This window comes from Trematomus bernacchii, unplaced genomic scaffold (genome assembly GCF_902827165.1).
Source record: "Trematomus bernacchii unplaced genomic scaffold, fTreBer1.1, whole genome shotgun sequence".
NCBI classification, from domain to species: Eukaryota; Metazoa; Chordata; class Actinopteri; order Perciformes; family Nototheniidae; genus Trematomus; species Trematomus bernacchii.
In genome coordinates this window covers 198401-225554 of record NW_022987550.1, presented here as the reverse complement: position 1 = coordinate 225554, position 27154 = coordinate 198401, and the positions used below count along the sequence as shown (strand labels likewise).

Below are 27154 nucleotides of genomic sequence, written 5' to 3'. Positions count from 1 at the left end.
AGGGCTGCACACAATAACAAGTGGGTCAGAAATGATAGAATCCTCCCAAAAGCTAATCCAGTTGAGCTGAGAACTTGGAGTCCTCGTTTAGACGTTCTGTTTCCTCGGTTTTAATATTGAACTTCAGCATGTTGATGGGACACACCATAGATGAGAGTAACACCTACGTCACTTCCGGGCGAAAATGACGGCCCCGCCCACTTTTGGGGGAAAACAACGCTGTCATTTGAATGGCGGTTAATACAAATTCAAATGTTTTTGCCAATCTGATCAGAGATTTTTGAAAACTGTGGATTTGTGGATCTTCAAAGAGCCCGGTTACGATGGCCAGTCAGGCAAACAATTACATTAAATCATTTGAAATCGACGATCGGGCTCAATATGGTTAAAGGGGACCTATCATGCAAAATGCACTTTTGTACGTCTTTTATACATGAATATGTGTCCCCGGTGTTCCAGGGAACTCACCAAGTGTCAGAAAACACAACCCTCTCTATTTTCCTCCATACCCAAATCTCTAAAAAAGGGGCTGCAACGGATCTGATAAAAACTGATCCAGATTTGAACACTGTCCTGACGTCAGGACGGTGGCGCTACGGCTATTGGGCCAACTCCACCAATCAGGAGGAGACAGCCACAGCCATTGCCGTTCGAAAGCGCTGGAGACGCTGTAGTACATATGCCAGGCCTCTAGATGGTGCTGTTCTCACTGAATCAGCCCTTGCTAAAACAGAGCTAAAAAATGTCAAATTGAGCAAAATGAGGCATGGCTAAAATGCATGATCTGTTTGGTATTTTGAAAAAAAAAAGTATAAATATGCCTTATATAGGTATGGTCCTACACTATATTATTATAATATAGCATGATAGGTCCACTTTAAGTTAAAATCAGTAGGCGAGGCCGTAATTTCGCCAACTGTTACTTAATCATGCCAACAAGCTGCTGTGTCATTTATTGCAACTCAAACATTAAAACAAATCCAGAGTTCAGTGTTTCTGTACTTCCTCTAAGAAGAAAGGACAGTAAAAGAAGAGCTCTGTGGCTTCAGGCTCGATCGCCATTCAAATAACAGCGTTGTTTTCCCCCAAAAGTGGGCGGGCCGTAGTTTTCGCCCGGAAGTGACGTAAATGTTACTCTCATCTATGGACATCGATCGCCTACTGCTATATTTAACCAAATATCAAGCCAGATCGTCGATTTCAAATGATTTCATGTAATTGTTTGCCTGTCTGGCCATCGTGATCGGCCTCTTTGAAGATCAGAAAATCCACGGTTTTCTAAAACTTCAGAATTTGTATTGACCGCCATTCAAATGACAGCTTTGTTTTCCCCCAAAAGTGGGCGGAGCAGTAATTTGTGTTACTCTCATGTATATCCATCTGTCACTTTAAGGGAAAATCTGCTAAATATATATTCAGACAGACTGAGAACCTTTAATTAAATGTATGTACTTGCATATAATCAAATGATAATGAACAACAAAAATGTTAAAATGCAGAAACTGATGCCGAATCTTTAGCTTTGTGAGACTGCACTTTGGCACAGAAGTGCTTGTGGGTAAATGTTAGCGACAGCTTGCTAATAAGCTCAAAATGATGATGCTAGCCTGTTAATGTTTAGCAGATATTCACCTCATTATCTTATTTTGTGTTGGTACAAGTGCTAATACATTGCATAGCATCTCCAGCTTTATTAACCTTTACTCGCCAAAGAAAGATATTCAATAATAATTCAAATGTAAATGATGAGAGCCACTCATTGGGCCATAGCTAGCTAGTTATCTAAAATCTGCTAGCAAGCTTGTAAGATAGGTCGCTAACATAAGCTAGCTAACTATTTGGATGAATAGTGAACATGAGCTACTGTAGTTGTTTGATAGATAAATTGCTAATGTAAGCTTTTTACTTAACAAACGATCTAGTTAATGTTTGCTATCTATCTATCTATCTATCTAGTTAGCAAGCTAGTTTGTTAACAGACAGGTTAGCCTAGTGGGTCTCTGGTTAACTCGTTTTTCTATATGTCAGCACTGTGCTCCTTTGTCTTCTGTCAGTGAGAGTTATTCTAAAGTGTCCTCATGGTCTTCAGTCTGCAGGCTCTTATGTTCTGGTTCCTTATATCAGATTTTACTGTCATATGTCCTGCAGTCACTAACAGAGGATGCTGTGAAACATCCCATCACTGCAGTGTATATGTGAATAAAGTCCACCATCTTAGTGTGTTAGCAAGCTAATATTAGCATTATTTACAGTAAGATATATATATTTTCCCACTGGAAATAAATTCGGCTATTTGGCTATGACCTCATATTTTAGTTTTTGTAAAACATAGACTAAAAAACAGTACATATTCCCTGAGCTTTAACTCATACATTTAACAGAAGAAAAAACAACTATTATCTGCGAATAAAATGGTAACTTCATGAGAATAAACTCAGACATTTTCAACTTCAAGTAAGACTGTCTGAATATTGAGCAGATGTTAGATTTTAAGAGCTCTCCTCTCCTGTCCTTTTTCAACATTTAACCGTGCGTGTGTTTTTTGCCGTGTCCATGTTTCTTTGTGCAGCGTATTGCGTGACATCTTCCTGTTTTCTACCAGAATAGCTCAGCAGATTTTTAGTAAAGATTTACAAGCTCTTTTAAAAATAGTTTAATGTAGCATGTGACTGCTGTTGCTCTTAGCAAATACCCCAAAAGTACCCGGTCTGAAAACAGAAACACTGCTGATTAGATCCGTCTCCCAATTTCATTAAAGAGTAAGCAAGATTTGGACGAGGCCTTTGAATGACAACAAACCATGATTGGTACTTATGGAGAGACACTCAGGCGCAGAGAGGAAAGGAAAGAGGGATAAAGATGGGATTCAGGCAGAACCTCAGTCGCTCTTAATCCCCCCGCGGCTTTTCTAGAGACCTTAAACAGATTGACGATAGATGTGTACACAGACCAAGGTTTAAACTGCCTGTAACACAGTGCTGTCTGCTTCAGAGAGTAACGTTTATAGACTGAATATAAAGTCAAATGTACAAGTTGATTATGGTTTGGTTACACGGCTGGTTAACCAATTTCCGGGCACATGTAGCTAAAGTAGCTAGCTATGTTAGCTACGAGGACAAGACTGTTCAAACTACACTAGCCAATGTCTTTGGTCACAAACACAAAATACAACCACGCTAAATATTAAACAATCCTACAAAGATCAGATACAGTTAAAGTTGTCCAGCTTTATAATCCTGAACGTCACCAAGCGCTCCGGTCCCAGCTGTGTGCGTCACTCTTTAGTGTCCCCTGGTCTCCAGCTGTGTGCGTCACTCTTTAGTGTCCCCTGGTCTTCCAGCTGTGTGCGTCACTCTTTAGTGTCCCCTGGTCTCCCAGCTGTGTGCGTCACTCTTTAGTGTCCCCTGGGTTGCGTTCGAATAGTCCATTTAGCTTAGGAACCTTCCTAACGGAGTGAAATGACCCGGAAGTCCCTCAGTGGCAGCCATGATAAGTGCCGTTCGAATTCTCTAAATTAAAAGGAAAGGAGGTTTCAAACTTCCTTTATAACGTCCTTTAGCTTAGGAACCACTGGACCTCCCTAACCGAAAGGAGAGGAGAAAATGCTGCCCCACAATGCCGTGCGGCCGCGGCATTTGCCGTCACACAACAGTCGGCCGTTCACGGAAACAATCGATTATGAACGAGAAATGATATCATGAAAGTTACGGTTCAAAACGTATGTGGTAAGTTGCCAAAGTGCTTTGTTTTGAACGTTCATCAGCATTATAATCAAAAAGAGAAATATGAACGTTAGTTTTTACTGAAATGATCAAATAAAGTCAACATTTCACAGTCTTTACTAAGCTGTGTGGGGTTTGTTCAACTTTTAAAAAGATGTTTGAATGGTGATATACACAGTGATAGATGTTAAGGACTAACGTTTATAATAAATACATTTGTATTGCTTTTAAGATCTTTTCATAGTTCATACAATCATACGTATTGGGATCATTTGTATTAATGTGGACCGGAGGGAGAGGGTGACGAGCATAAGTTTCACTTTCCTTTTTTATTTCAATTCCAACTTTGATTGATTGATTGATTGAAAAGTTTATTAACAGCTTGTATATTGGGTACAGTACAGTACAGCTCAAAACATACAATTGTTAAGGGGATGCAGACCAGAGAAAGACTTTCGTCTTGTTTACATCAGGGTCCCCCATTTCCAATTCATCATATCATTTAAGACATATAAGACATATTTGACATACAGATGGCTTATTTACAATTTACATACAGGTGGTTTTTTACATACAGATGGCTTATTTACAATTTTCATTTTAGATTTCGTTCTAATACATCCTAACCGGACATTTAAGACATACCAAGTCTACAGATATACAGTTAGTAACAGAGTCTAAAATGCGAGTATATACATAGATGGGGGGGGGAAGCTGTCCATTGTACGACAGGTTGAGATTTGTACCATTACCGGGGCCAGTTTTGCAATGCTTTCCCCCGAAGGTGCTCTTTAAGAGAGGTTTTGAAGGTAAGTATAGTTTTACTTTCCTTTACAGTTGTGGGAAGAGCGTTCCACCTTGATGTGGCATAATTGCGAAACGTGTATTCCCCTTTTTTTGTGCCAAATCTGGGTTTTACATGATTTGTGGAGCTCCCTCTGGTGTTATGATCATGGTATTCCTTGACCTTTGGGAAGAATTTTGACATGTACATGGGTACCATAGAGGTGTAGTGGATCTTGTAGACCAGGCCCATTGCAAGTAGCTGTACTCTGTCGTCTACTCTAAGCCATCCTAGGTTGTCAAAGTGGGCAGAGGTGAGGTGGGTTCTAGATGAAAGGTCAAGCAGTAGTCTGACCAGTTTATTTTGCGATGTTTGAAGTTTTATTTTTAGCGCCTTGGAGGTGCTATGGTACCATGACGTGCAAGCATAGTCATAGTACCCTTGAATGAGTGCTCCTGCCAGAGTTTTCAGGGGTGTTTTTGTTTACCAGAGAGGAGATCCGGTATAGGAATCTAGTTCTTTGATTGACTTTTTTTATTACATTGGATGCCATTTTGTCACAGGAGAGGTTTGCCTCAAGAATAGATCCTAGGTATGTAATTTCCTTCTTACTTGTGACAATAATGTCACCCACTGCAACTGAGAAGTCGTCGGATTTGCTGAGATTATGTTTCGAACCGAAGAGAATGGACTCTGTTTTACCCAGGTGTAATGATAATTTATTATCGGCGAGCCAGGTGCAGATTCTGCCGAGCTCGGAGCTGAGGGTTTTTTCAACCTGCAATCTGCTCCTGTCAGAGACCAGCAGGGCTGAGTCGTCCGCGAACAGGAACAAGTTGCAGTCACATGCTGATGACATGTCATTTGCATAAATTAGGAACAGTAACGGACCTAATATGCTTCCTTGTGGAACACCACAGCTCACTGGGAGGGGGGGGGGACAGAGTACCGTTTACCTCCACCATCTGTTCTCTCCCCTCCAGGTAGGATTGCATCCAGCTCACCGATAGTTTATCAAAACCAATTGCTTTTAGCTTGTCAATCAGAATGGGGTGATTGACAGTGTCGAAAGCCTTTTGTAGGTCCAGCATCACCATGCCGCAGTATTTACCCTCGTCCACCTCTTGTTTGATGTGGTCGTTCAAATAAAGAAGGCATGTGTCAGTGGAGTGGGATGTTCTAAAGCCAGATTGAAATTCATAGATTAGTTTCTTTTCTGCGAGGTACTTTTCGACCTGTTCATATACTATTTTTTCCATGACTTTCGAGATGGAGGTAAGTATAGAAACAGGGCGGTAGTTGCCTGGGTCCAATTTGCTGCCCTTTTTGTGCAGGGGGGTTACTCTTGCAATTTTGAAGTCTTTGGGTACTTTTCCCTGTTTTATGGAGAGGTTAATTATGTGAGCTATGACTGGTGAGATGGCGGTTGCTGTGTCTCTGAGGAATTTGGAGGGGATATTGTCGTGGCCAGTGGCCTTGTTAGGTTTGAGGGCGCTCAGTTTAATGAGTACCTCTGCTGTTGTTACCCTTGCTAGACTGAAATCATCTTTGCGTACCCCTAGGTTTTTGTAGTAGGTCATGATGTGATCTACTCCAAAAAGCCCTGAGTGGGAGGGTAATTTATTTACAAGAGTTGTGGCTATGTTTGTGAAAAAAAATGTTCAAGTACTTGGCCACATCCAGTTTGTCTGTGATGAGCCTGTTATCTGTCTTTATGTTTACGTTTGAAAATCTCGTTTTGAGTTTTTTACTGCAGCCAAGCTGGTTATTGAGTAATTTCCAAAGTTCACGGGGTTTATTTTTGTTTTCCTCAGTTTTGTCATTGATGAAATTCTTTTTGGCAGTTTTGATCATGGAGCTTACGTCATTTCTTAGTCTGTTTCTTTCAATTTTTAGTTCAGTCACGTGGGCCTGGAGTTCACTGCTCGTGCTTTTGGAAAGCATTGACTGACTTTTATGAAACTCAGAGCATTTTTTGTCTCTGGTTTTCATGGCGGTCAGTATGCCGGAGTGCATCCACGGCTCAGCGCGATTTTTTTACCCTGGTTGTTCTTAGGGGGGGCCAAATCATTGAGTATTGCAGAGAATTTGTTTTTGAAACCAAGCCATGTTTCTTCAACTTGTGTACCACTGAGCTCATCTGACCAGTCCAGGCTCTCCAGTTCTAGGTTAAAGGCCTCGCTAGAGTAGTTTTTGAGGTCTCTAGATATGACTGTTTTGTGACAGCCGGCCTTTTGTTTTAGCTTTTTGCGGGTACAGAATATCATATAATGATCACTTAAACCGCATGCTATAACCCCTTTACTGGAGATCCTGGACCTGTCAGAGGTCAGAATGAGATCAATGGTAGTTTGTGTTGTTTCACATACCCGGGTGGGTTGGGTGATTAGCTGGCTGAAGCCGTGCAGATCACAAATCCTACTGAAGGACTTGAAGACGGACGTGTCTTTACGTTGCATATCGTGTTCCAGTCTCCAATAATAATTGTCTCTACATCCCCCACATCAGCCAAACACCCATCTAATGTATCATAAAAGTCACTCTGTTCCGGTGGTCTATAGATTGTCCCGACTATTACAGATTTAGCATTGTCAAAAAGAATTTCAACCCACACAGATTCAATATTTTCATGATGCAGGTCAGTACGGTTTTTGAAATTGGTGTCTTTATGTATGTACATGCAGACACCACCTCCATTCACGTTCCTGTCCCTTCTCACTACAAGATAATCTTCAATTTCAATCTCTGAATCTGTAATGGAATTGTCCAATTTGGTCTCAGAAAAGCATAATATGCTTGCCTTACCGTTCATGAACAGTTGCCTGAGTTCAGCCAGTTTGTGTCTCAGGCTGTTAGTGTTCAGATGAAAAATATGTAGTCCATTTTTGTTGTTTAAATGCATAATGTCGTCAGCTTGAAGATATTTGTCTTTGTCCGTTACAGCAAACGGCTTGCGGCCTGCCGTGGTGCTTGGAGCGGTGGGGTGGTGGGGGGAGGGAGGCTCCGTTGTAGCTTTAGCCGTCGATATGCTAGCAGGGTGGCTAACAACATGGTGGATATTTGTTCCCTCGGATCTCGGTTCTCTTCCTCTCGTCACTGCCTCATGCGTGTCTGTCTGCCGAGGCGTCCCCGGGGGAATGTCGAAGTCTCCGTTGATTCCTCGGTCTCCGCTGTCTCCATGGTCTCTGTTGTCGTCGCGTAGTTGTTGCTGTAGCGGAAGAGATGCTAGTTGTGATGCTAGCTCCTCGAGCCTGCAGGAATGGCTTCTTGTCTGCACCGGGCCCGGATTCAGATGGATGTCTCCCGCTAACAATAAGACCAAGACGATCATACTTCTTCGGTCTAGTTTGCCTGACGGGGGTAAGTACTTTCGCGTCGGGTTTTGCAGTTAATAATGCATGAATGCTTGCACTTCCAAAAGCGAGGTGTTTCCTTTCCCAGCCGTTGAGAAGGTAAAAGTCATTGTGGTTCATTTTATCCCTGCTTTCACTACTCTCCTTTTCTAAGTGATGTTGCCTCATTGATGAGTTGAGGTAGGAGTCCATAATCCATATTGTCAGGAGGATGAAATATGTAAAAAATCGTGAGGAATAACCTCCAAAGCGGGAGCTCTCGAAAATGCGACCACTCATAGCGAAACCGGAAGACTTTGGTCATGAAGAATATGTTTCTCTGTTGTCCCTGTTCATAAAGCATAAAACAACAGCATCAGAGCACGGTGCAGAGTCTCTAGATGAGTTTACAGTAGTCCCTCGTTCTTATTAAACATCCATGTTGTAGTCCGCTGTATAGAAAACTGTAGTTTCCATAGTTTCCCCACCGCAGCAGGCGCACATTTATGACCTCCGCTGGCGCATCATAAACACGTCGGATAGTGAAAGTGCAGTCGGATTCTCTAAAGTACCGCAGCCTCTTCTCCTAAATCCTTTTGAATTCTCCTATCCACTATCCCTTAACCCCATGACGTTTCACTCCGAGGTCAAGGAATAGACGATAGGGTTAGAACTTAGGAGCTGTTTTTTTGGAGTATTCGAACGCAACCCAGGTCTCCCAGCTGTGTGCGTCACTCTTTAGTGTCCCCTGGTCTCCAGCTGTGTGCGTCACTCTTTAGTGTCCCCTGGTCTCCCAGCTGTGTGCGTCACTCTTCAGTGTCCCCTGGTCTCCCAGCTGTGTGCGTCACTCTTTAGTGTCCCCTGGTCTCCCAGCTGTGTGCGTCACTCTTTAGTGTCCCCTGGTCTCCAGCTGTGTGCGTCACTTTTTAGTGTCCCCTGGTCTCCAGCTGTGTGCGTCACTCTTTAGTGTCCCCTGGTCTCCCAGCTATGTGCGTCACTCTTTAGTGTCCCCTGGTCTCCCAGCTGTGTGCGTCACTCTTTAGTGTCCCCTTGTCTCCCAGCTGTGTGCGTCACTTTTTAATGTCCCCTGGTCTCCAGCTGTGTGCGTCACTTTTTAGTGTCCCCTGTTCTCCCAGCTATGTGCGTCACTCTTTAGTGTCCCCTGGTCTCCCAGCTGTGTGCGTCACTCTTTAGTGTCCCCTGGTCTCCCAGCTGTGTGCGTCACTCTTTAGTGTCCCCTGGTCTCCCAGCTGTGTGCGTCACTCTTTAGTGTCCCCTGGTCTCCCAGCTGTGTGCGTCACTCTTTAGTGTCCCCTGGTCTCCCAGCTGTGTGCGTCACTCTTTAGTGTCCCCTGGTCTCTCAGCTGTGTGCGTCACTCTTTAGTGTCCCCTGGTCTCCCAGCTGTGTGCGTCACTCTTTAGTGTCCACTGGTCTCCAGCTGTGTGCGTCACTCTTTAGTGTCCCCTGGTCTCCAGCTGTGTGCGTCACTCTTTAGTGTCCCCTGGTCTCCGTTGTGTTTGAGCTTCTTGCAGCGTTTGGTTTCTGCAGCTGTTACTAAACGCTGCGCATGTCTCCTCAAGTTGCTGAATGTTCTCTAAAAGCTGCATGTGTTGTTTCTGAAGATGTTTCTTCATGTGGAACCTTTGGGTTTTTATATCGGCATCCTTTCTGAAGCTGCAGAGCGTTTCTCATGATGGAGGATTTTAAATCGTTATAGCGTCGGCCCCCTTAAACTGGCATTAGCATTAGCGTCACCTTTCAGATGTAAGAAGTACCTTATTCCTAATTCACTTCAATTACATTGTATGTGATGAAACAACACAATAATATGTTGTACTGACCAGGAGAGAAACAATTGTATTGATTTTACAATGTAAACATGTATTTGCGAGCAGAAGTGACTGTTTTTGGTGTTTCTTTCACATCAATATAACAGAACCTGAGAGATGACGTAGAGAGAAGACTTTAAAAGCTTTGGCTTCCAGCGCTTGTAATAACTGGCCGAGCCAAAACAGCGCATTAGATCTGTGAGAACACAAAATATGAGCGGCAGAGGACATAATCCATTTTGGGATACAATCCTATATTGCACTAATCTGAAGGGGAAGGGATGATCATGTTATTTCATAGAAAACCGGATGGAGTGATTTCATCCAAATGTGGATCTCTGCTGGGACAAACAACGCCATGTGTGCACACGTTTTATTTTTGTAGTTCTGCATGTAGCTAGCATTCGGGTTTCTACAGTTTGTTGAGATTTTATTGGAAACGATTTTCACAGGGTCAATTTCTAAAATAATGAACAATAAACCCAGGCAGGGTTCAGATCTGGAAAGAGAATATTTGCATGCTGAAAAGTACATTTATGCAAGAACTGAACTTAAGTACGAATTGGAGGTCCTTGGAATTCAATTGTGTATTTTCCTTCTGTGTCACGTATACTTGTACTCAACTGAAATATAAAGGGAAATATTTTGACTTCACTTAATTTGTTTTACTCTATAGATTCAGATTTTTAAACACAGAAGAGAATCTGTTTTCGTCTCATTATGGTTTTGTTTCCTCTGCAGATTCATGGAGGAGCTGAGCGGGGATCCAAACTGTGAAGACATGCAGAGAAAAGACCAGAGATTACCATTCCAGGTGAGAGGACTCTTTAAAGTAGAGACACTACATACTGAAATACACCTGAACATCAGCAGGAGAGGACTCTTTAAAGTAGAGACACTACATACTGATATACACCTGAACATCAGCAGGAGAGGACTCTTTAAAGTAGAGACACTACATACTGATATACACCTGAACATCAGCAGGAGAGGACTCTTTAAAGTAGAGTCACTACATACTGATATACACCTGAACATCAGCAGGAGAGGACTCTTTAAAGTAGAGACACTACATACTGAAATACACCTGAACATCAGCAGGAGAGGACTCTTTAAAGTAGAGACACTACATACTGATATACACCTGAACATCAGCAGGAGAGGACTCTTTAAAGTAGAGACACTACATACTGATATACACCTGAACATCAGCAGGAGAGGACTCTTTAAAGTAGAGACACTACATACTGATATACACCTGAACATCAGCAGGAGAGGACTCTTTAAAGTAGAGACACTACATACTGATATACACCTGAACATCAGCAGGAGAGGACTCTTTAAAGTAGAGACACTACATACTGATATACACCTGAACATCAGCAGGAGGGGACTCTTTAAAGTAGAGACACTACATACTGATATACACCTGAACATCAGCAGGAGAGGACTCTTTAAAGTAGAGACACTACATACTGATATACACCTGAACATCATCAGGAGAGGACTCTTTAAAGTAGAGACACTACATACTGATATACACCTGAACACCAGCAGGAGAGGACTCTTTAAAGTAGAGACACTACATACTGATATACACCTGAACATCAGCAGGAGAGGACTCTTTCAAGTAGAGACACTACATACTGATATACACCTGAACACCAGCAGGAGAGGACTCTTTAAAGTAGAGACACTACATACTGATATACACCTGAACATCAGCAGGAGAGGACTCTTTCAAGTAGAGACACTACATACTGATATACACCTGAACATCAGCAGGAGAGGACTCTTTAAAGTAGAGACACTACATACTGATATACACCTGAACATCAGCAGGAGAGGACTCTTTCAAGTAGAGACACTACATACTGATATACACCTGAACATCAGCAGGAGAGGACTCTTTAAAGTAGAGACATACTGATATGAACCTAAACATATTTTGTATTTCTGTATTTTATTATATATGTTGCATTGTTGGAGGAGCTCAGGTCAGAATAATTTCATTGCCATTTCTACACTGTAGCTTTGTGCATATGACAATAAAACCTTTGAATCTTGAATCTCCAGATCTTCCCTGGCCACGACCACGCAAAGGAGCGCCTGCCCTCCATCGTGGTGGAGCCCACGGAGCTCAGCGAGGTGGAGAGCGGCGAGCTGCGATGGCCTCCGGAAAACCCCGAAATGGAGGAAGACGAGGAGGATTTATTCCTGGAACAATGCATCCCCCCCGCAAACATCGCAGACTGGGGAGACGAAGAGGAGGAAGAGGAGACGTCGGTTAACCTGAACCAGCAGCAAGGCTTGACACTCATCGGTGAGTCTGACATGTGATATTCAAAGGTGGAAGAAATATTACTTTCTATTCTATTTTATTTGTATTTACTTGCACTATTTTATCTGTTTTATTGTGTTGCACTGTTGGAGGATTCTGTGACCTCAGATTTTCATTGATATATCTACAGAGATGGAGAAAGTAAACACATCCTGTACTCAAGTAGAAGTACACACATCCTGTACTCAAGTAGAAGTACAGATACTCGTGTTTAAAAATACTCTGGTGAAAGTAGAAGTACTGACTAAACTTCTTTACTCAGGTGAAAGTAAAGAGGCTTTGAAATGTACTTCAGTAAAAAGTACCCATAACTAGCAGCTGTTTTAAAGAGTACCTGACCTCCCTTTATATTAATAGAACAATAATGTCATTGTTAGCTAATGAATGTTTCCATGCTGAACAACGGCAACATGACAACGTTTTCATTGGTCCCTCTTCTTTAGAGAAGACCAGGAAATGATGGATACACGGATCGTGTTCAAATCAATAGGCACGCAATGACTCTAAATAATAATGATCACGCCACCAAACACACATTCAAACTAAAGGAACCAGCCTGTTTGGAAAATGTGAGAAGTAGAAAGTACAGGTATTTGTGTTCAACATGTAAGAAGTAGAAAGTACAGGTATTTGTGTTCAACATGTAAGAAGTAGAAAGTACAGGTATTTGTGTTCAACATGTGAGAAGTAGAAAGTACAGGTATTTGTGTTCAACATGTAAGAAGTAGAAAGTACAGGTATTTGGGTTCAACATGTGAGAAGTAGAAAGTACAGGTATTTGTGTTCAACATGTAAGAAGTAGAAAGTACAGGTATTTGTGTTCAACATGTAAGAAGTAGAAAGTACAGGTATTTGTGTTCAACATGTAAGAAGTAGAAAGTACAGGTATTTGGGTTCAACATGTGAGAAGTAGAAAGTACAGGTATTTGGGTTCAACATGTAAGAAGTAGAAAGTACAGGTATTTGTGTTCAAAGTGTAAGAAGTAGGAAGTACAGGTATTTGAGTTCAACATGTAAGAAGTAGAAAGTACAGGTATTTGAGTTCAACATGTAAGAAGTAGAAAGTACAGGTATTTGAGTTCAACATGTAAGAAGTAGAAAGTACAGGTATTTGTGTTCAAAATGTAAGAAGTAGAAAGTACAGGTATTTGTGTTCAAAGTGTAAGAAGTAGGAAGTACAGGTATTTGAGTTCAACATGTAAGAAGTAGAAAGTACAGGTATTTGGGTTCAACATGTAAGAAGTAGAAAGTACAGGTATTTGAGTTCAACATGTGAGAAGTAGAAAGTACAGGTATTTGAGTTCAACATGTAAGAAGTAGAAAGTACAGGTATTTGTGTTCAAAATGTAAGAAGTAGGAAGTACAGGTATTTGAGTTCAACATGTAAGAAGTAGAAAGTACAGGTATTTGGGTTCAAAGTGTAAGAAGTAGGAAGTACAGGTATTTGAGTTCAACATGTGAGAAGTAGAAAGTACAGGTATTTGAGTTCAACATGTAAGAAGTAGAAAGTACAGGTATTTGTGTTCAAAATGTAAGAAGTAGAAAGTACAGGTATTTGTGTTCAACATGTAAGAAGTAGAAAGTACAGGTATTTGTGTTCAAAATGTAAGAAGTAGAAAGTACAGGTATTTGAGTTCAACATGTAAGAAGTAGAAAGTACAGGTATTTGTGTTCAACGTGTAAGAAGTAGAAAGTACAGGTATTTGTGTTCAAAATGTAAGAAGTAGAAAGTACAGGTATTTGTGTTCAACGTGTAAGAAGTAGAAAGTACAGGTATTTGTGTTCAAAATGTAAGAAGTAGAAAGTACAGGTATTTGAGTTCAACATGTGAGAAGTAGAAAGTACAGGTATTTGTGTTCAACATGTAAGAAGTAGGAAGTACAGGTATTTGAGTTCAACATGTAAGAAGTAGAAAGTACAGGTATTTGTGTTCAACATGTAAGAAGTAGAAAGTACAGGTATTTGTGTTCAACATGTAAGAAGTAGAAAGTACAGGTATTTGAGTTCAACATGTAAGAAGTAGGAAGTACAGGTATTTGAGTTCAACATGTAAGAAGTAGAAAGTACAGGTATTTGTGTTCAACATGTAAGAAGTAGAAAGTACAGGTATTTGTGTTCAAAATGTAAGAAGTAGAAAGTACAGGTATTTGAGTTCAAAATGTAAGAAGTAGAAAGTACAGGTATTTGAGTTCAAAATGTAAGAAGTAGAAAGTACAGGTATTTGTGTTCAACATGTAAGAAGTAGAAAGTACAGGTATTTGTGTTCAAAATGTAAGAAGTAGAAAGTACAGGTATTTGTGTTCAAAATGTAAGAAGTAGAAAGTACAGGTATTTGTGTTCAACATGTAAGAAGTAGAAAGTACAGGTATTTGTGTTCAAAATTCATAACCTGGCCCCATCCTACCTGACTGACCTCCTCCACAGACACACTCCCACTCGCTCCCTCCGCTCTGCTACTGCCAACATCCTGTCCCCCCCCACCCGGACCAACCTCAAGTCCTGGGGCGGCAGAGCCTTCTCCGTTGCTGCACCCACTCTCTGGAACTCACTACCCCAATCCATCAGAGACTCTTCCTCCCTCACAGCATTCAAAACATCACTCAAAACCCACCTGTTCAACACTGCATTCTGACCACTGACCACCCCCCCCCCCTATTTTCTGTTTTGTTTATCTCTTTGTATTTCTTTGTTTTTTTGTTGTCTTTTTTAATTCTCTGTCAAAGCGTCTTTGAGTCTCCTGAAAAGCGCTATATAAGTCCCATGTATTATTATTATTATTATTATTATTATTATTATTATTATTATGAGAAACCAATGTGAGTTTGGAAAATTGCACAATATAAATCTATTTTAGTAGACCTCAACAATGGAGTTATGATCAGTAGAAATGGCCATGACATGGGACCTTTAAGTACAATAACGAAGTTGACAATAAAAGCCTTTAATCTTGAATCTAATATGTTCTGAAAACACTCTATTAAAGATTCTCACAGAGTCAGCGCTTTTATACCATCCAATCCAATCCACTTTATTTCTATAGCACATTTTAAAAACAGAGGGTTTGCCAAAGTGCTTCACAATGAACATAACATTATAATAAAATATAATATTACAAGAACTGATAAAAGGTACACATAAGAATAGATAAAAGGCACACATAAGAATAAATACAAGGCACATAACCTTCACTTCTCTAATTATTTGGTGGGAATTTGACCTCACAGACTGGAAACAGACAAAGTGGTGTTGCATGCCACCAGAAACCAAATAATAATAATAAGAGTCAGCATTTCCAGGGTGTCTTGTTTCATTCTGGAAAACGCCCAGATTTTCTGGGCCCTAGTCTTGAAGTCAGTGGATTACTGAGTGTGTTCTTGGTTGTTATCCTAAAACATGGCCTGTGGTTAACACAAACTGAAGAGATTTTTGCGTTTTGTTATACAACATAAAATACGTTGCTTATGTCGAATATGGTTTTGGATTATTGCAGAAAATAATCTCTGTGTCAAACAAATGTTTATGATCCTTACACGTTTAGTTCAGCAGGATAATCTCCACATATTAAAACCACTTTATGATTTCTGAAGCAAAAAGCTAACGTTAGGCTATAAAGGCACTACAGCACGGTCACATGACTTCACATCACCACCGCTAAGCTAAAGGCGGCTAATGTTGGGCTTTAAAGGAACTACAGCACGGTCACATGACTTCACGTCACCACCGCTAAGCTAAAGGCGGCTAATGTTGGGCTTTAAACGAACTACAGCACGGTCACATGACTTCACATCACCACCGCTAAGCTAAAGGCGGCTAATGTTGGGCTTTAAAGGAACTACAGCACGGTCACATGACTTCACGTCACCACCGCTAAGCTAAAGGCGGCTAATGTTGGGCTATAAAGGAACTACAGCACGGTCACATGACTTCACGTCACCACCGCTAAGCTAAAGGCGGCTAATGTTGGGCATGCAACACAGTCTCACGGCATGTCGTGTTATAGTCACGAAATTAATCTATTGATTCGTGTTCACCAACACGATTTCGCAATTTTTTTCGTGTCACACAGAACGATTTTAAAAGCAATGTAAATAATAACAAATTAGAAGGAAAAAGACATTAAAAAAAATACAGATTTCAGTATTCTGACACAGAACGATTTTAGAAGCAATGTATTTCTATTGGTAGTATGTTTCGTGCCTGCACCAAATAATAACAAATTAGAAGGAAAAAAAGATGTCATAAAATACAGATGTCAGTATTCTGAGGCTCTGAGCCATTTCTTTTCCTCACTGACGGCAAAAAAACTCAGACATTATACAATTTAAAATAAAAGGGATAGGGTTAGGCTTAGGGTAAGATATTGAGTAAGAACATGTTTTTATGAACCACACAGCTTCTGGTCTTCAAAGACCCGACCGGACAAAAAGACGTGTTGCAGGCACGAAACATACTACCAATAGAAATACATTGCATTTAAAATCGTTCTGTGTGACACGAAAAAAAGGTGAAAATCGTGTTGGTGAACACGAATCAATAGATTAAATTAATTTCGTGACTAATAACACGAAATGCCGTGAGACTGGGTTGGGGCATGATGACATTTAGTCGTCTCATTTAGACACTTGTTAGCAACCTCTGTTTTTAAATTCACTGACGTATTTTTTGTCGTACACTTCAAATCTCTTCAGCTTAAGTGTTAACCACAGACTATATTTCAGGATAACAACCAAAAACACACTCATAACTCCACTGACTTCCACACCAGGGCACAGGAAGTGATAAAATGCGCAATCATTTCCCGGTTTTAGCACTAATTCTTGCACCACTCTATACACAGGAGCATAACCTATTTATGGTAGTATTCTAAAGCACCTAACTGACACTCTTGTTTTCAACATAGCATTAACACATGGTGTCTTTATATGTTTCTGCAGACCTCCAGTCAGATGCTTTTAGAGACGACACCCCCACTCTTCCCCCGAGCAGCGCTCCGGCCCTCAACTGACTTCACCTCGGAGGACCTGCGGTGAGGAAACATCCTGAAGTTGAGTCTTGTAACAACTGTGACGAAACACAGCGACACAGATTCTAACAGCGACAGAAAACGTGAACTAAAAAGCCAATGAGGAAAACACCAGTATTTCAAAAGATGTCAGGATGTCTACACTCAGACATACAGAAGTCAGCAAGGTGTCCTTTTTAACTTTTAGGGAACCTTTTGCTAACTCTGCGTTTCATTTCCCGTGTTATTTCCTACATGTTTAAAGGGCTAAGTGAGGCATTAGGGCTAAAGGAGCACATCCTGCTATGGCAAGGCATGTTATTTAGTTTGTGTTCTGTTTTATTTTACAATTACGTCATCTCTTTAGCCTGGACTTTATCAAACATCTTTCCCACCGGTGGCTTCTCAAGGGTTTTAGCTTCACTTGGTTGTGGATCCATTTTGCTTTTTGCTGTGGAGCAATTAAAGATGAGACTAGTGGTATTTCCTCTAAATATCTCAAGGAAGCCATTACTTCTAGTGGGATGTATCATCATGCATTATGATGACTGACTCATTCCCACAGTGTTACAACAATCACTGGAGTTTTTTGTGGAAATGCAGTTATTAAGCCATGTTGAAGCAAAAGAAGAAGAAGCAGGCAGCTCTTAATGTTCATTACAGCAGTTGTAGACGTCATTGAGAATAGTAGTTTTGTAATAATAGTCTCATTTGTTTGTAGGCTGATTTGTGAATAACTTGTATATATGTAAAAGTGTTTGTGTTGATGTAAAATGGTTATTATGAATTTGACAATAAAGTATATTGTCCAACTAATGCATGACATTTTTTTTGGGGTGCTGAGATTTATAATTTAGGAAATGCAATGTTACAATAAAAACTACAATATTATTTATGGGAAATGTGCAAATTATATGTTAATGACTGTTCAATGTTTGCCTCTCATGCTATTGATCTTTGATTGTTTCTATGGTGGCAGACAAGTGCAAACATGTCTTCTTGGGCCCAATCCCAAACCGCCCCTACACCCTACCCCTACACCCTACCCCTACACCCTACCCCAACACCCTACCCCAACACCCTACCCCTACACCCTACCCCTACACCCTACCCCTACACCCTACCCCAACACCCTACCCCAACACACTACCCCTCCGTTTGCGCGTTCACGTGGAGGGTCCGCCACATTAAGTGCTGTTCCAAACCAACGAGTGTGGAGCGGTGTGGAGGGGGAGTGGGCTATCAAGCCCTCAAACAGCGAGTCTGCAGCGGTGCTGACTGGAGACCGGTCTCTACCTGACCGGAGTCACGCTGTGTGTGTCCGTCAGGAAACACGCTGTTTACAAACAGTTCCAGCAAACATCCACTGATAAACTGCGATGTTAACTACCTCATGATAACCTCATATGTTTTTAACTTAGGATCATACCTGTGTTTAGTCTAGAAAAAGGTCAATGTGTGCATTTTATTATAAAGTTGTGTATATTTACAGACTGTTGCAAAAACTAAGAAGCTTATAATCATCAGGTTTAAAACTAATAGAGCTTTACAGAAAAAGTTTCCATAATGTGATTTTATTTCCAGTGCAGATTTCAGAATGTCTCTCTGGGCAACAAAACAATACACGTTCTATGGTCTCTGGTTATTGGCAACCATCACAATTACCAGTTGGATGTTTTCCAATTAGATGCAGTGAGGAGTTCAATCTGGAGCGTCCTAATCTTATCCTGCTAACGATGCTCTGGTCTCCCCTGTTCCCCCCCCCCCCCCAAGTGCTTTCCATTCCTACTTCCATTTGAATCGAATGTAAATGTCTTCCCTTTGTGTTATTGTCCCATAACTCGTGCCATTATGTTTTGATTCAAACATGTGTTTTGGCACATTAGTGTTTTTATATCTGCCTCGTTTCTGAAGCTGCAGCGCGTTTCGTTTTGTCCTAATGGAAGAGTTTTGGGACGCTGTAACACGTTTGCACGGGTCGGCCACCGTAGTTTTATTATCTGCAGCAATACACTATATAAGATGCCATTTATAGATAAGAAACACATAAATGAAGCATGAAGATATAAACCAGAAGGCGCTGCACATTATATTTTCTAATGACTTTTTACTTTCTTCAAGAAAAGTCTTCACTCCTTTCTTCAGTCTGTCAGGATGTTGTGCAAGTGCATGGGTGGACGTATGGGTGTGTGAGGATTGGAAGATATAACTCACTCCTAAAAGCGGAACTGCGTCAGAACTTCCTCTGTGCAGTGTGTGTGCAACAGGTCACTGACACGGTAAGTCGAAATATCAGATATATCACATTTTAAGTTTAAAATGCGACTGTTCTGTAAATAGATTTATGAGATAATTCAATTTAAATCATGTTCAATTCTAATGATCTGTTATGACTTAAGGGATAGTTTTGTTTAGCTGTAGTTTACCACATTATTGCTTGGTTCTTAAAGTTCATATTTGCTTAAATGTTTCTTACACCAAATAAGTGTATATGTTGTTTATGTTAAATTCAGCATGATAAATCGTCATAAAGCTGAATTATGATGTCTTTATAATGCATACAAAGACTAAGAAAAGAGAAGAGATCATTTATACCAGATTTTATTTCCATCTTTAAACAACTTTTTTCCCCCTAATTCCCAGTTCTACCCAGCCATGGATTCTTCCTTCAAATACAATGAATTTATCAGTGATTTCTCCGATTATGATTTGAACTACACATCCCTCGGTTCATATGATTTGAACTACACACTGCCCGTGTTCCCTGACTCTCTGACGCCTGAGATGCAACCGATCCAGATCGCGTCTCTGGTTTTCTACGGCCTGGTGGTCCTGCTGGGGGTCCCCGGGAACGCTGTGGTGGTCTGGGTGACGGGCTTCTGCATGCCCCGTTCCGTCACCTCCCTCTGGTTCCTCAACCTGGCGCTGGCGGACCTCCTGTGCTGCCTCTCGCTGCCGCTGCTCATGGTGCCTCTGGCCCACGACGACCACTGGCACTTCGGATCCCTGGCCTGCACGTTGGTGAAAGGCCTGTTTTACCTGGTGATGCACTGCAGCGTCCTGCAGCTGGTTCTGATCAGCGTGGACCGCTGGATGCTGGTCAGCAGGCCCGTGTGGTGTCAAAACAAAAGGCGTCCCAAACAGGCTGCTCTGGCCTGTGTGGCTGTGTGGGTTCTGGCGCTGATCGGCAGCATCCCCCAGTTTGTCTACACCAAGCAGATCGAGGCGGGTGAGGAGAAGCGAGAGTGCGTCACGGTGTACTCTCAGCTCAGCGCCAGGCTCGTCATCTCCTACCGCTTCCTGGTTGGATTCCTGCTCCCCTTCCTGGTGATCGTGGCCTGTCACCTGGTGGTTTACAGCCGGGCGGAGAGCGGGGTCTCTCGGAGTCGGACCCGGTCCAAGCGGACGCTGAGGGTCATCGTTGTGGTGGTGCTGAGTTTCTTCCTGTGCTGGCTGCCGCTGCACATCGTGGACTTCATGGTGCTGTTGACCCTGCGTAACTCCCCTCAAAGTCCCAAGCTGTACCTGGCGCAGGTGTTATCGCTGTGCCTGGCTTACTTCAACAGCTGCCTCAACCCGCTGCTCTACGTGTGTCTGGGTCGGGGGTTCAAAGACAGCATGAACCGCTCGCTGCGCAACATGCTGCACTTCATCAGCGAGGAGCCGGCGTCCAGAGTGAGCATCACCAACAACGACACCAAGAGCTCCTCATATGCAAAGGACACAACTAAAATCTGAGGCTGTTCTCACTTATTAGCTACTCTGAAGAAAAGTGTTATATACCCATGACCAAGAGTAAGGGAGACTAGGGCGGTTGCAACCCTTTTGGATTATTCTAAAACAATGTTTGGTCTAGAGTGACCACATTTTGATATATTAAATGTACAGCTGTCTGCTAGTTAGCCATACAATCGTACCCTTACCCCACATCGATATACTGTGTTTTTTGCTATTCTGATAAAAGTGTTTCTATCCAACTGGGTACGGTTGCAACACCTTTGTATTTTTGAGTTATTTTCGTCTAGAGTAACCACATTTTAATATATTAAAGTTACATCTGTCTGATAGATAGCCATACATGTTAAAGATGATTACATATGACATTCACAACAATTTAACATAAATAGTTTACGATATTTATTTGAATAGAAGAAGTCAGATGTTTTGCGACTGACCCGAACCCTGCGAAATCCCCCTCGGGCCCAATCTTTACCTGAGCAGGTGTTAGCACTTCCTATACAGTTATTCCCAAGATATCAACAAATGTTATTGCATCAAGTGTCTCATACCAAACGAGGACTTATATTTTGAAATGACTTACTTTGTACTCCATAGATAATTTGACCATTTAGTAAAGTAAAATTGCAACACAAAAAGGCATTACATTTCACTATTTAACTTCTGATGTTCTGCCTTAATGAGCATACTATTCTTAACATATCTACAATCATGTTAGTTTTATTTTTCTGCCCTGCTCCCTGGAACACTTTTCTTGAAACATACGCGTCCAATGACCTCAGCTTGAGGAACAACATGAAGTGAAAACCCAAACCATGCAGTTTTCTCAGCTAATTTTGGAGAAGGGTTTTTGCTGATGCAGTTGAATGATGCATTTATACATTGGCATTGTCAAAATTAGAAATTAAGGAACAATTTGGCAATATTTCCTGTGGACATTCAGGTCATGCAACAAAAACACTTCTGTTTTTCGCTCCAATTGGATGTCTTTTTAGCCATTTCTATTAAGAATGTACAACCTGTTTGATCTCTGGATTACTTTTTGTGTGATGTAATTCAAGTTTAATGTAAATGTATGTAAACCATGTTTCATATATATTTGTATAGTTCTTGGAGTCATATTGTCTAACAGTAGCCTGCAATGACCACCAGAGAGAGCTACTCTCTAGATATCTGATTTCCAGTGGCTTAGGGGTGCATTATACATATATATGTTCACATTCATGCAGAAAGACCGATGTTTAAGTGTGTCAGACCCAAGAGACCAAAGAGAGATGTTAGTGATGTTTGTAAATGGGCTGTACTTATATATCTCTTTCTTTCTACGAGTCATTCTCCCATTCACACCTCATTCATACAGAGCAGCACCACTTGCTCCAGGGAAGCTAACATCCACACACACTCACACACAATTTATCGTAATTTATGATGTTTTACATTCAACTTTCTGTACCATTTCCGAATAAAGAAAACAACAAAATGTGTTAAGATTAAGAGCAAAGTTGCCTTTATTTACAAACTACATTCATTCCAAACAAGGCCACATGATGGTATCTACAAAAGCATACATATTTACAAGACTGTCCCCGTGTTTCAATGAATCTGTGCACTTATACATACTGTGTGTGCACGCATGCATGGACACTGGTCCCTTATATGGCTTCTGTTTAACCCATGACTGTCTCTCTGATGCTGATTGGCTGCTGCAGATCCATTTGCAAAGAGTGCCTCAAACAAAGTAAGTCCTCTTTAGTAATGCTATTTTTAATCGGTCTAATTCATTTCCAAGAAGCTTTCTGGAAAGAACAAGGTTTTGTACTGATTTGTGGCTAAATAAAGATAGCTGGTACACTCCAGATAAAGGTGGGGTAGGTACGTTTGAGAAACCGGCTCGAGATACACTTTTTGTTATATTCCATGGAATGCTCTTAACATCCCGATAGCAATGAATATCTGAAGTGCTTTGACCAAAAATCCATAAAGAAATATCATCTGTGGAAGCCGTAATACTGTAAAAAGCACGACCAATCATCTGAGCCGGCCCGGCTAAAATAACTGGATGGCCTACCTGCCTGTCAGCCGACACAAACTTATCTCGTGCCCTCATTGGTCATGTGCGCGTTCGTGTGTGTTGGAGGAGGGGCTCTGTAAGGAAGGGGCAGATTTTCTCCGGTTGTGTATTTTCAAATTCTAGCGATCTCGAGCCGGTTTCTCAAACTTACCTACCCCACCTTTAAGTCTAATTAATCGGTTGCCTAACCATTCAAAAGTGTTGTTTCTGTGAATAAGCACTAAGGTTTAAAAGAGGCTGTTACTTTGATTAGTACCACATTTGTTAGACCCGTTTTTCTGAGAAAAGTAATCGCCTTAAAACACTTTTAAGTAATTATTTCTAAGTTTAGCAAGACTTGAAGCGTTTGTACCCATTAGTCATTGACCACAAATCTATTCTTAATTACGTTAAAAGGCCAACAGACATCAGGAATAGCTGGCAGTGTATTCAGTCCCTTAGAGTTGAACACATCGTGACTCACCAATTATCATCAATTAGAGCAGGAAAATGCCCATTAGTGTCTGAAGCGTCGAAGCTACAAGATAAATTAAACCAGATGCCTTTTTGAGGCGGAAACTCAGTAGTGTTATTGGTCTGTTTTCCTCTGAGCTACATATTTTCTGTCTGTTGATTTTGAACAAGCAATCGGATGTTTATAAGCATCCTGGCTACCGCTGTCTACAAAGATATAACTGTTAGAGTCCAACAGAAGTGATCCAGGTTAAAGTTAAACACTAGGTAGTTTATCATTCTCCCTCCTTTCCTTCTTGGCCTCTTCTGTTAATGGCGCACGCTGAGTATGCAGAGAGTATATATATAATATACTGTCATTAGAGGTAGGTGCATTTCATGATTCATGACAAAATGAAGCAGCTACAGCGGTGCTCTAACCAAAGCTGTACAGCCAGAACACTGGAAACAATCAAACGTTGGCTTTAACTAAAAGTATTATGTCAACAGATTCAAGCCTACGTTTCAGTTCCTTCAGTGTAGAAACAGTGTGTGTGTGTGTGTGTGTGTGTGTGTGTGTGTGTGTGTGTGTGTGTGTGTGTGTGTGTGTGTGTGTGTGTGTGTGTGTGTGTGTGTGTGTGTGTGTGTGTGTGTGTGTGTGTGTGTGTGTGTGTGTGTGTGTGTGTGTGTGTGTGTGTGTGTGTGTGTGTACCCCCCTTCACCTAGATTGCAGGGTTAGGGGTTGAATGGTATGTTTCTCTGTTCTTAATCAGTGTTGTTTGTGTTTGTTACATGAGCGCTATGAGGAAGCATTTGTCTGTATATCTAGAAAAAGCACACACACACACACACACACACACACACACACACACACACACACACACACACACACACACACACACACACACACACACACACACGACAGAACATCCCCCTACCCTTTACAGGACCTTGCATTATTCACGTTCTGACTCACTGATGCTGTGACAGATATGGATGCAGGGCGACGCAGCACTTCAGTGATCAGGCTAACGGGATTACGTAATCAGGACACAGAAAAAGTAGTCCCTTACAGTAACATTAAAAATAAGACGTAATCAGACTACTTAACACAGGGGTCTCAAACTCAATTTGAGTCATGGTGTGTGTGTGTGTGTGTGTGTGTGTGTGTGTGTGTGTGTGTGTGTGTGTGTGTGTGTGTGTGTGTGTGTGTGTGTGTGTGTGTGTGTGTGTGTGTGTGTCAGCGTTTCCTCACACGGTGGTCATGACTTTGAGCGACCCCGAGCGGAACCTGAGGATCTTCTTCTTGAGTGCGTGGGAGGCTTTGATCTTGACGAAGGCTTTTGGTTGGATGTTGACGTTGGCGTTGGCGGTGGTCTTGGGTGTAGGTGATGAAGAGGAAGATGAAGAGGCCAGGCGAGGCGGCAGCTGTTGGGGCCAAACGAGACCCCCGAAATCATCCGAGTCACTGGACAGGGAGCTGGAGGCCGGGGAGTAAACTTCGCTCATGCTGGACTCGGATTCTGCGGGGCCGTTGTAGCCCTCCTCCCCCCGGCAGAGCGGCGCCCTCTGCTGGAAGTCCTGCTGCTGGGAATGGGAACAATGGCGAGCTTTTCGAAGTGCCCGTCTTATTCCCGCTGCTGCTTCCTCCCCTTCATCCTGGCTGAGCTCCAGGTTGGAGCACCAGCGTCGGCTCTCGTTGCCGACGCCCCCCTGAGGTCCAGGAACTCGGGTATTCTGGTCCGTTTTTCCTTGGTGCCTCTCGGTGGTGCTGTACCGGCGTTCAGGCAGAACCCTCTGACCCAGCAGGCTGTTTTCAGACTGGGATCTGCTGGTTTTACTGCTGGATTTCTTGGGTTTCGGCCGCTCGTTGTGGCTCTTCTTGGAAGTTCTTCCCTTGGAGTGCTGCTCCGAGTGTCTCTGGGACACTTGACCCGCCTGTCCGGGGATGAACTGAGCAACTGAACTGTGTTTGTGAGGATGTGAGTAATCATGCTGGGGGGATGGGGGCTCACAATAAGGGTCACGAGGCCCAACACCACAGTTGGGGTCCAAAGAGGGCAGAGGTGATGGTAGTCTCTCGGCCAGGGAGAGTGGTCTGGACTGGGGGTAGGGCAGAGCCAGATAGCAGTCCTCCTCCAGAGATGGAGCCTCTTCCCCCTGCAGCAGGTCACAACCCCAGCCCTGGCTCTGAGAAAGGTCAACATGTGGCAGCAGATGGGGGTCAGGAAAGCGCTGCTTCGAGGAAAAGGAAGGAGTTCTCTTGCGTAGGGATGTGTAGTACTGGGGGTCGGGGGTCAGGGTGGTGCGAGGCCAACAGTGCCGTGATTTGAGGGTGTAGCGCTGGACGAGACTCAGGATGTAACCCTCCACCCTCACAGCCCGCTGGTATTCCTCCTCTGAGACCTGGTACTCCTGCCAGGCGTCCCACTGCCAGGCCTCCTCAGCGATACCCTCCAGAGGCGGGTACGGGGCGGAGAAAGATCGGGGTAACGAGGTGCGAAGGACGGGCACCTCCACGTCTCCGTTCAGCATCAGGGGGTCGTCTGATGACAGAAACAATGCTGTTTACAACATGATGGGGAAGGATTATAACACATAAACACAGCGGTGCAGGGATGATGTATTTCTGTGTTGGACCCTGAAGGCAGCATCTCCCTGGTCCAATGGGATTTCTCCATGTGATTTTGGATTATTGCATTAAAAAAAATCAGCAGGATAATATATTAACACTACTTTATGATTTTTTAAGTAAAAAGCTAACATTAGGCTATAAAGGAACTACAGCACGGTCACATGACTTCACATCACCACCGCTAAGCTAAAGGTGGCTAATGTTGGGCTATAAAGGAACTACAGCACGGTCACATGACTTCACATCACCACCGCTAAGCTAAAGGTGGCTAATGTTGGGCTATAAAGGAACTACAGCACGGTCACATGACTTCACGTCACCACCGCTAAGCTAAAGGTGGCTAATGTTGGGCTATAAAGGAACTACAGCACGGTCACATGACTTCACATCACCACCGCTAAGCTAAAGGTGGCTAATGTTGGGCTATAAAGGAACTACAGCACGGTCACATGACTTCACATCACCACCGCTAAGCTAAAGGTGGCTAATGTTGGGCTATAAAGGAACTACAGCACGGTCACATGACTTCACGTCACCACCGCTAAGCTAAAGGTGGCTGATGTTGGGCTATAAAGGAACTACAGCACGGTCACATGACTTCACGTCACCACCGCTAAGCTAAAGGTGGCTAATGTTGGGCTATAAAGGAACTACAGCACGGTCACATGACTTCACGTCACCACCGCTAAGCTAAAGGCGGCTAATGTTGGGTTATAAAGCAACTACAGCACGGTCACATGACTTCAGGTCACCGCTGCTAAGCTAAAGGTGGCTAATGTTGGGCTATAAAGGAACTACACCATGGTCACATGACTTCACGTCACCACCGCTATGCTAAAGGAGGCTAATGTTGGGCTATAAAGGAACTACACCCTGGTCACATGACTTCACGTCACCACCGCTAAGCTAAAGGAGGCTAATGTTGGCTATAAAGGAACTACAGCACGGTCACATGACTTCACGTCACCACCGCTAAGCTAAAGGTGGCTAATGTTGGGCTATAAAGGAACGACAGCACGGTCACATGACTTCACGTCACCACCGCTAAGCTAAAGGTGGCTAAAGTTGGACTATAAAGGAACGACAGCACGGTCACATGACTTCACGTCACCACCGCTAAGCTAAAGGTGGCTAAAGTTGGGCTATAAAGGAACGACAGCACGGTCACATGACTTCACGTCACCACCGCTAAGCTAAAGGTGGCTAAAGTTGGGCGTGATGACATTTAATCGTCTCATTAGGCACTTGTTAACAACCGCTGTTTATA

The 27154-nt window shown here is 42.5% G+C and overlaps 3 protein-coding genes across 3 annotated transcripts in view; 2 read left to right on the top strand and 1 right to left on the bottom strand.

Moving 5' to 3' along the window:
• lbhl (LBH regulator of WNT signaling pathway, like) overlaps nucleotides 1-17760 on the top strand; it is a 30201-nt gene extending 12441 nt beyond the window's left edge. The window contains exons 3-5 of the mRNA XM_034123705.1: nucleotides 10410-10482; nucleotides 11745-11991; nucleotides 16944-17760. Coding sequence (XP_033979596.1) covers nucleotides 10410-10482; nucleotides 11745-11991; nucleotides 16944-17014 — 391 coding nt within the window. The 3' untranslated portion in view covers nucleotides 17015-17760. The remainder of the gene's footprint in view (nucleotides 1-10409; nucleotides 10483-11744; nucleotides 11992-16943) is intronic.
• A 1453-nt stretch (nucleotides 17761-19213) lies between these two features.
• LOC117477026 (C5a anaphylatoxin chemotactic receptor 1) lies at nucleotides 19214-22243 on the top strand. The gene is made up of 2 exons (XM_034123729.1): nucleotides 19214-19290; nucleotides 19655-22243. The coding sequence occupies exon 2, from the start codon at nucleotides 19667-19669 to the stop codon at nucleotides 20747-20749; it is 1083 nt and encodes a 360-aa protein (XP_033979620.1). The 5' UTR covers nucleotides 19214-19290; nucleotides 19655-19666; the 3' UTR covers nucleotides 20750-22243.
• A 2260-nt stretch (nucleotides 22244-24503) lies between these two features.
• The window catches only part of LOC117476997 (dapper 1-like), an 11721-nt gene continuing 9070 nt past the window's right edge, over nucleotides 24504-27154 (bottom strand). The window contains exon 5 of the mRNA XM_034123686.1: nucleotides 24504-25798. Within this exon, the coding sequence (XP_033979577.1) occupies nucleotides 24504-25798 (1295 nt within the window). The remainder of the gene's footprint in view (nucleotides 25799-27154) is intronic.

Excerpts from the sequence above, each read along its gene's own strand:
- LOC117477026 (XM_034123729.1), top strand. The coding sequence starts at position 19,667 with ATGGATTCTTCCTTCAAATACAATGAATTTATCAGTGATTTCTCCGAT.